The sequence below is a fragment of the Semicossyphus pulcher genome, unplaced genomic scaffold (assembly GCF_022749685.1).
Source record: "Semicossyphus pulcher isolate SPU_LCO1_2020_fin unplaced genomic scaffold, fSemPul1.0.p SCAF_6, whole genome shotgun sequence".
NCBI lineage: Eukaryota > Metazoa > Chordata > Actinopteri > Labriformes > Labridae > Semicossyphus > Semicossyphus pulcher.
The window spans coordinates 27,363,588-27,372,881 of record NW_027211737.1 but is presented as its reverse complement, the minus strand read 5'-3'; the positions used below and the strand labels follow the sequence as shown (position 1 = coordinate 27,372,881).

General features: G+C 40.7%; 1 protein-coding gene across 5 annotated transcripts; it reads left to right on the top strand.

The window, feature by feature from the left end:
• Positions 1-2,063: 2,063 nt before the first annotated feature.
• On the top strand, positions 2,064-7,055 carry pgam5 (PGAM family member 5, serine/threonine protein phosphatase, mitochondrial). 5 transcript variants are annotated; one of them, XM_069683148.1, is made up of 7 exons: positions 2,064-2,152; positions 2,316-2,546; positions 3,007-3,179; positions 3,400-3,527; positions 4,575-4,667; positions 5,327-5,460; positions 6,521-7,055. In XM_069683148.1, the coding sequence occupies exons 2-7, from the start codon at positions 2,317-2,319 to the stop codon at positions 6,669-6,671; spliced, it is 909 nt and encodes a 302-aa protein (XP_069539249.1). In that variant the 5' UTR covers positions 2,064-2,152; position 2,316; the 3' UTR covers positions 6,672-7,055. The 5 variants fall into 5 exon arrangements, with proteins under 5 accessions (XP_069539249.1, XP_069539252.1, XP_069539251.1 ...); XM_069683151.1 differs by having other exon boundaries at positions 2,064-2,546; positions 3,400-3,525; positions 4,579-4,667; positions 5,330-5,460; XM_069683150.1 differs by having other exon boundaries at positions 2,064-2,546; positions 3,400-3,525; positions 4,579-4,667.
• Positions 7,056-9,294: the final 2,239 nt, after the last annotated feature.

Sequence of the window (9,294 nt, the reverse complement as noted above, 5' to 3'; positions counted from 1 at the left end):
GTGCAGTATAAAGGCGTTTCCGTGGCTATAAAAGGTACAAGCAGTCCGTCTTTGCTATCGCTGGAGCCGCATAGATCCTGGGATAGAGAGGCAGGAATACACAGAGCTCTCTGAAAGCCTGGAAATCCCACCCTTACAATCCTGCCCACTGGTGAGGTCACTGAACCGCTTGAAAAGGTGGAGCCTCTGAGCAAAGCCCGCAAGTGGCTTCTCAAGAAAATGATCGGAGCTACTTTTTTTTTTAACGAGAGATTCCGCGATAATAAACAAAAGAAAATACAAGACTAATTTTTGTCGCATGTTCTGAGTAACAATGTTACTGTTATGTCAAATTAATGAATTAATGAATTAACATTGTTTAATTTTATATGCATAACTTTAAAGCTGCTGTGAGGAACTTTCGATTTGTGTTGATTTTGGCGCCCCCTGTGGACAAAGCCCTACCTTTTTTGCAGATTTTGTCTTATACATGCTTAAGTGTTGGTTTCTACCAAAACATCCTGCTTTCTTTTAAAGTAACAATCTCAAACTTTTTCATGTAAAGAAATATCTGTTAAGTCACTATCACCGAATGAGGTAACTCAATGGTGACCGAGCCTATGGCCCACTGATGAAAGCCTTTGCATTTCCAGTTGATGGTATTTTATGGACTGGGTGTCTGCGGCAACATTTGCAGAAAAAATCACAAGAGGCACCCAGTTCCATCACCCAGCAGTGGTTGGTCTGCCAGAGAGGGTAGGATGCACTTCCAGTTTCTGTAAGCATTGCGAGGAAATGGTAATCTATTATGGCTGAACAAACAAAGAAAAGATCGATGACTACAGATACAACTTCAACAATAAGTGAAAATCCAAAGAAAAAGAAATAAATCAAGAGTTAGAACCATGACAAAGGGAGCCAGTCGTTGACTGGGTGTGGTTAAATTGGGAACTGTGCCCACATGATTACTGATTATCGCCAGTGGGAGGTGCTCAAGAGCATGAAACTGAATATTCGAGATTGTTACTTTAACAGTCGTATGTATCAATTACTTTAAATTTTTTGTCCTAGAAAATGTAAACAAAGGCATGCATTTAATCGCTTCGCCCCTGCCACAGGTTTCAGGCATTAAAAATAACTATTTAGAAATAATCAATGTTGTTGCTAATGGTCTGGTTTGCATTTGTAGATCATGTAGAGAAATCAGAATTAATTTCAGGTATAATAACCAGCGGGGGGAAAAAATCCTTTAAATTAATTTAATATGCATAACTTCAGGAAACTGTTCAATGTCTTTGCAGCTGCAGCGCAGGTAGCTTTAGTCTTGGTAGGCAGAGTTGTTTTGGTTCTGGTTTTTGTTAGTTAAGACAATAACATGTATATATGTGATTACCACTAGTTGCTATTTGTTTTGTTTTGTTTTCTCTCCCTTTACATTAACCTGTCTTCTTTTTTTCTATCTGTTTATTATTATTAGTATTATTATTATTATTATTGCTATTGTTACTATTATTTTTAATATGGTCTTTTTTGTTATGTCATCCCTTAAAATACTAATAAAAAAAGTTGTTTTGGTTTGAAGAGACCAACACCAAACTCCATTTAGAATATACCAGTTTTTCATTGATTAGCTCACCTACAGACCTACAAATATGACTAAACCAAGTTGAACTGCTTAACAGAGAGTGGACTTCTCCTTTAAATTCGGTATGGTTGTTACATACCATACGACATCTATTTAAATGAAACTTAAGTTGCTAAAATTACTTTACATATCCCACCCACAGTCCTCTTGCCCCAGAATAGACCATGGAAAGAAGTAGGAGGTGAAGCTCTTCTACATAATCTAACTTAAAGTGTTTTAAAGTGTAGAATAACGCCTCAACAGCTCATACATCGAATCTTCAGAAATGCAAGTGAAGTATCTCTAAAATATGTAAGGTCAGTCGCTGTAGTTTCTTCTGTGGATTCACGGATTAGAGCGCCCTCCAGTGGCACATAGAAGGACGATACGTATCGCGAACTCCGTCTGTTTTGGCCTTGGCGGGCCACCGTAATGTTTGTAGGAAACTGCTTAGATTAGCTTGCAATCTCTTGTGCCGACCATGGTGCCGACTGGGGTTTTGGTTTCGAGCTAAGAGCCGCCGCCCGGAAGATATTTGTGTCACTTAAGGTGTGTTGTTTGTCTTGGTGGAGTTGAAATTAATAGTCCTACGCCATTTAACCAAAGGAAACCATACATTTTTGAAGAGAGCTAGCGTTTCGCCTTATTAACAGCGAGCCAGTTAAGCTCAGCTAATTAGCTAGCCATACTTTGTTTCCCTGGCTGCTTACAGGATGTCGTACAGAAAAACTTTGAAACTTATTTGTGGATTGGCTGGAGGCTCTGCCGCACTTGTGTTCGCGGCTGCCGCTGCTGACTCCCGCGGATTCTTCGGTGAGCAGCGTGGAGAGGCGACCAGTCGGTGGTCGAGATACACCGTCCTTCAAGCTGCGCAGCCGGCGTGGACACCTGCCAGCCACACACCAGCCCCGACCGGACACTCCTGGGACTTCAACTGGGATAAGTACGAGACTTTACACGCGCTGTCTGTTGACCATATAATCGTTTCGATAAGGAAGTACTGTCACATTTCTGCCATTTTTGTCCTTCCACTTTTGCACGCCACGTCAAAGCTCTGTCAGTGAGTAACAGACTATCCACTATCCATGGTTAGGTAAATTTGGGACTAAATTAAATGTCCTTAGTAATTGATTTGGAGTTGTGGATACATACCCTATCTACGGGGTGACCAAAAGGGATTTTGATATAGCAGAATGCGTATTTTAGCAGACAAACCAGTCTGCTATAAATGTTTTAGGTTTTTAAATTGAGCTTGGCTTAGGATTCAAATTGAGAGAAGTTCTTCCAAGTCTCACCGTCATTTTTAATCTTAGCTGTGTTTGCCCTGGCATTATCCCTCAAGTTAACTATGTGAGATTTAAGCCACTTCTAATCTCAAAATCACCTGGTCTTATCCCTTTCAGGAGAGACCCATCTACACTGTCCAACGGGAAGAAGAAAGAAAATGTGGCTGAAGACCCCAGCTCTGAGCAGGACAACGGCAAACCCAAAGCCACACGCAACATCCTCCTCATCAGACACTCCCAGTACAACCTGAGTGGGAACAACGACAAGGAGAGGATCCTCACACCATTAGGTCCTTATTTCAGTTTATGTCACCTGGAAAAGCAGTCCTAAGTGTAATTTCAGTCCATCAGAGAATCACAAATACATATTGATGCTTGGAAATAACTTGTTCTGTCTCTGATAGCGTGTCAGGATGCATGATCTCTACCAGTCTGATAGCAGTTGTAGGAACAATCTTTCCCTTTGTCCTATGCAAATTAACACAATGACTGTTGTATCTCCACTTCCAGGTCGAGAGCAGGCCGAGCTGACGGGACAGCGTTTGGCAGCGCTGGGACTTAAGTATGATGTTCTGATCCATTCAAGCATGTCCAGGGCCACGGAGACGGCAAATATCATCAGCAAACACCTGCCAGGTAGTGGACAAATGTAACACTGGGGTTTGAAAAGTCAAGTTTATTTCTCACTCTTGGCAAAATTTCTAGTTTTATTTTATATAAAGAATAGCAGGAAAAGAACACCAACCAAAATTAAAGTTTGAGGGCTTGGTGGGATGGTTTTGTTAACTCCAGTACATACTTAGATAAAAACCTTTTAATTAAGCTGAACAGTTTTTGTCTTCTCGCGTGTATTTTTATTTTTTGGCTGTATAACTTCATCAGCAGAACTGCTTTGTTTCCTGAGTTGATTCTCTGAAAAATATCTGCAAAGTGCAGTCATTACTTATGTCTGGATATGTTTCCAAAACTTTAAGAAAAAATTTTGTTTTATTTCTGTTAACAAATGTGATCTCATGACACTTAACATATAGAGCAGCAGGTCTAACTGACTCATCATCTCAGCTGTGGATTTATTAAGTACTTCTAAAGTGGAAATATTTCACACATAAAGCATACTTTCGTGAAAGGCAAAAAAACACTTCATTAACATGTACATACAAAAAATATCAATGCTTGGACTGAACTTACATCATGAATACAGCAGTTTGTTCTCAAAACAATAAAGACTATTTTCACAACAGTCCAACAATTTTCATGAAAGTAGCCCAGTAGTTTCCTCATCATCCTGTGGACATCCATATGGGCTGAGAGACAAGCAGACTTTAAAGCATAACCTCCTCGGCAGAGTTAATTATGTAATGATTAGATTGCTATATAATGTGATAACATTTGTGTGTAAATATGGCTAGAATATAAGTGACTTTAAATATGTGTTTTTCTATAAAGATTTAATAATATACATTGTCATTTTTAACACATTTTTGCTCAAAACATTTTTAGTAGTTGGTGAATAAGAAGCCCTGTTGAGAGACATTGGTTAGATCCTGTTTTTCTATGTTGTAGCTGTTTAGCTTTTCCAGGTAAGAAACCTAGATTCTGTACAGCTTCAGTTACAGCTGATGCAGAATTACTGACCATCACTAATGTATACTAACATATTCTCCTGTCTCGATTGTCATACGGGTCCAGGAGTGGAGCTGTTCAGCTGTGATTTGCTGAGGGAGGGTGCACCTATCGAGCCAGTTCCACCTGTCACTCACTGGAAGCCCGATGCTGTGGTGAGAGAAGTTACAAATATCCTCTATCAGCAGAGTGGGCTGTATGCCTGATTTTATGTATTTTCCTTATTTGGATAACTTTATACCGCCCACATATCTGTGCAGGTGTCCCGTCTAGTGCTTTTTAGGCGAACAGCTGCAGAAATCAGCCAATACATCAGTGCATTGTCACAGGAATGGGTCATAAGATGAGCAAATTTCCAAAATGCCAACATTTAAAGGAGTCTGGCAACTAATCTTTTTGCTATAGTTGAGTGATTTAAACCACATGGTTAAATAATCAGTTGGCAAATCTCATGTGTTATAAAGGACTTAAAGGGTTTAACCAGTTGGAAAAACTTAACTAATGATAAATAATTATGCAGAAAGTGAATGCTTTTCCTTTCACCATTGGAAAATGTTCAATAGCTACAGATTGTGCCTTTTCACAAACCTGTACTGGTGTACAACAGTGAACCCTTTAGCAGCAGTTAGTGCTAATTTAACCTTTAATTTAAGCACCATTTTTCATACAGTTGGCATCATTTGGGAATGAAACTCCTCATACATTCCCCACAATGCACAGCAGCATCATGTATTGACTCTGTACTGACTGAGGGGTTCAAACAGAACCCGTTCATGTGACAAAGGATGCTTTCAACCTCTCTACCATCCTCCAGCAGTACCACGAAGATGGAGCTCGCATTGAGGCAGCCTTCCGCCGCTACATCCACCGCGCTGACCCCAAGCAGAAGGAGGACAGCTACGAGATCATCGTGTGTCATGCCAATGTCATCCGCTATTTTGTCTGCAGGTTTGTGTTGCTGTCGGTCACGGTGCCCATGACTCAGCTGAGGCTGCAGTGAGGCCTTCTTGCTTTGCTAACCATGAGTGTGTTTATATAAGGCTGCAATTGTTTTTCATATGATATATTTTAATTTGATGTGCTTCGTCTTTGTCTTAAAGTTTTTGCTTCCTCATCTATGTTTTAACCACAGTCTTTTTATAAGCATGGGATATTGTAAACGTAGGATGAAAGATTATTTGATCAGTGAATTAATTTGTAGTTTTTTAGTTTAAAGTTTTTTATTTGGAACTTTTTTTATGCTGCTGTCTTGGCCAGGACTTCCTTGTAAAATAGATTTTCTATCTTGAAGGGAATATTCCTGGTAAAATAAAGGTAGAAATGCTTTTTAAAAATTGACTCCTTAAAGAAAAACTCCTGTTAAATGTGAATATTCTAGCTGGATTAGACCACAGGCAGCCATGTGCATATTTTGGTGACTGCTTGTCCTGTGGGTCTGTTTAAAATGGACATAGCTTGTTATTTAAAGAGGGCTTATTATGCTGTTTCACATTTTAAGACATATATCTAATTTTTTAATGTTGGATGTACAGACTTAACATGGATGAAGTTTCAAATCTGTAGGTAAAAGTATGTTGGAGTAATCCCCAGGCTTCTCAGCTCAGTCTGCAGGCTCTCTGTGAACGCCAGGTTACGCACAGTTGTTTCAGTTGTTTGTTCTCTGGCTTCAGAGAGCTGGCCAATCAGAAGAAAGTGGGCTTGTAGGGGCGGGGTTTCTTAAAGGGACAGAGCTGAGTGGTTTCAGGCAGAGGCTGTATGAGGGCCTGCACAGAGCACCAGTGTGAGAACATTTTTTTTTTTTTAATTATACTAAGGTACTCCACAGATATCCCAGTGAAATATGAAACTTGAAATTAGCATAAAATCCCCCCTTTTAAAGGTTTTAAAATCCTCTAAATGAATATCATAGTACTCTAATTACCTGTTAAATGTGTGCCCTGTAGTGATTCAGTAGCTCCAGCACTCAGATGCCCATGCTCAGCTCCCATATCTTCCTCTGTTCTCTCAGGGCTCTGCAGTTTCCTCCAGAGGGCTGGTTACGTATGGGCTTGAACAACGGCAGTATCACGTGGCTCACCATCCGCCCCAGCGGCAGGGTGGCCCTCAGAACTCTGGGAGACTCAGGATTCATGCCCCCAGACAAACTTACGCGAACCTGACGGCCCAACATTACAGTTTTCTGGGACTCAGTCAGTTGGTCGGTTGCAGGGTCAATGCAGATTTCTCCTTAAGTGTCTTGAAAATGATTGTTGTTATTGTTTTGTAATTAAACTACCATCATGTAATTAGACTCTGTGGTTGCGATTACTTCCGTGCCATAGGACGCCAGCAGAAGTGATTAACAGCTGCATTGCAACTCCTTCTGAATGTATCTGAGGATTTTTACACAAGTGACTGATTTTTAAACCAAAAAAAGTTGTATTTGTATAGCTGTTGTAAATGCAAACCATGCTCTCGACTTGTGTTACTACAGTACGCTGACGTGAGGACTGTGTGTTGTATGGTGCAGCTGTAGTTAATAAAATAAAGTGGTGAATCCCTCAGCTTGTCTGACATTTCTTTGCTGAAGTGAATTGAAAAATTCACTTTTATTAGGTGCACCTTGCTAGTACTTGGCTGGACCCCCTTTTGCCTTCAGAACTGCCTTCATTCTTCATGACACAGATTCAACAAGGTGCTGGAAACATTCCTCAGAGATGTTGGTCCAAATTGACATGATAACATCACACAGTTGCAGCAGATTTGTCGGCTGCACATCCATGATTCGATTCTCCCGTTCCACCACACCCCAAAGGTGCTCTATTGGATAGAGATCTGGTGACCGTGGAGGCCATGTGAGTACAGTGAACTCATCGTCATGTTCAAGAAACCAGTTTGAGATGATTTGAGCTTTGTGACATGGCGCGTTATCCTGCTGGAAGTAGCCATCAGAAGATGGGTAAACCATGGTCGTAAAGGGATGGACAATATTCTGGTAGGGTGTGGCATTTAAATGATGCTCAACTGGTACTAAGGGGCCCAAAATGTACGAAGAAAATATCCCCCTCACCATTACACCACCAGCAGCAACCTGAACCCTTGATACAAGGCAGGATGGATCCATGCTTTCATGCTGTTTACGCCAAATTCTGACCCTACCATCCGGATGGCAGTTTTGTTGAGCCCGTGTGAATTATAGCCTCAGTTTCCTGTTTTAGCCGACAGGAGTGGCACCCGGTGTGTCATACCTCTGTTCACTCGAACTTGTCATTCTCCTCTGACCTCTGGCATCAACAAGGCATTTGCTCCCAGAGAACTGCCGCTCAGTGGATATGTTCTCTTTTTCGGACCAGTCTCTGTAAATCCTGGAAATGGTGTGTGTGAAAATTTCCCAGTAGAGCAGCAGTTTCTGAGTTTTACTCAGACCCGCCCGTCTGGAACCATGCCACATTCAAAGCTACTTAAATCACCTTTCTTCTTCATTCAGGTGCCATGTCGTCTGGACCATGTCTACTTGCCTAAAGGCATTGAGTCGGCCCATGTGATTGGCTGATTATTTTTGCATTAACAGCAGTTGAACAGGTGTACCTAATAAAGTGGCTGGTGAGTGTATTTCCAAACAAAGCACACAGACACATCGCCGCTAAAGTAGGAGTGATGTTTTATTGATTAGTTGAAAGCAAATGAGGTCTAGACATACATAAAAGAGAATTCACCATGAAAGTTAACTTTTAAGAAAGCACAGAATGCTAAAAGCACAAGAAGCATGTTTTAAGTTTTTAGGTGCATTTTTGCAAAGTTCCACATTCATAAACATTCAGAGACCAGAATTAGATCTGTTGTCACCTGAGAGCACACGGATGACAGTACAATCTTCTCAGTGAAGTAGTTTGTGCTCTCAGATAAAGGTTTAGTTCACAAAAAAATGTACATTCAGAACACTTGTTTCTCTCAACCCAAGTACAGTGGTTATCTGAATATTTTAGATTGGCTTCTTTGTCCTATACAAAGCTGTTAAGCCCTCACACAGCAGCGAATCCATCCCTAAGTTACATTTGATACAGCAGGTTTTTGCAGATTCATTCCGCCATTAGATCTCAGTTTGAAAATATGCAACAACCTTCCATTTGAACACGGGTTTACTGTAAGCCAATTATAACCTCCGAGGAGATTCATGACACTTTGGGCGTTAAAGCTCTACAAGCGCTAGTTTGGAGATTAACAACTGCTTCTTGTAACATGAAAAGATCTCAGCTCATCAGCTAATTCTCTGTAAGCATAAGGCAGGTTTTTGTTAAGGTGGTAACAATAAACTAATAATTATATAATAACTCTGCTGTCGAGTTAGCTGTGAGACTTTCTCCCCTCTAATGGTTGAAAGTCACTTGCTTTAGGGTGATCTCAGACTGGGCGTTTTTAAGGTTAATTCTGGGAGGGTGAATTCCAAATTACACGTCACAGATGGGCATTTCATCATTCATACTCAAACTGTGAGAGATGTTTGTGAATGGAAGATATTTTGAATCAAAATAAAACTTGCACAGTCTAAGGCCGCCAGTCGTGGCAGGAAAAGGAAAAGTCAAGACATGTCCAGGAACCACTGAGAAAAGATGGAAAATGTATGCATTTATTAAAGATCAAAATAAAAACATGGAAGCTCTCAGTCCATTTGTCCCATGTTTGCCATAATCATCTGCGAGCGACGCAGCCAGTGAGGTCACCGTTTCCAGATATTTTGTGTTTGAGCTAGAGAGAGTGTGTCCAAACTGACAGAGAACTGGTCCATCACTTCAGAAAATTAAG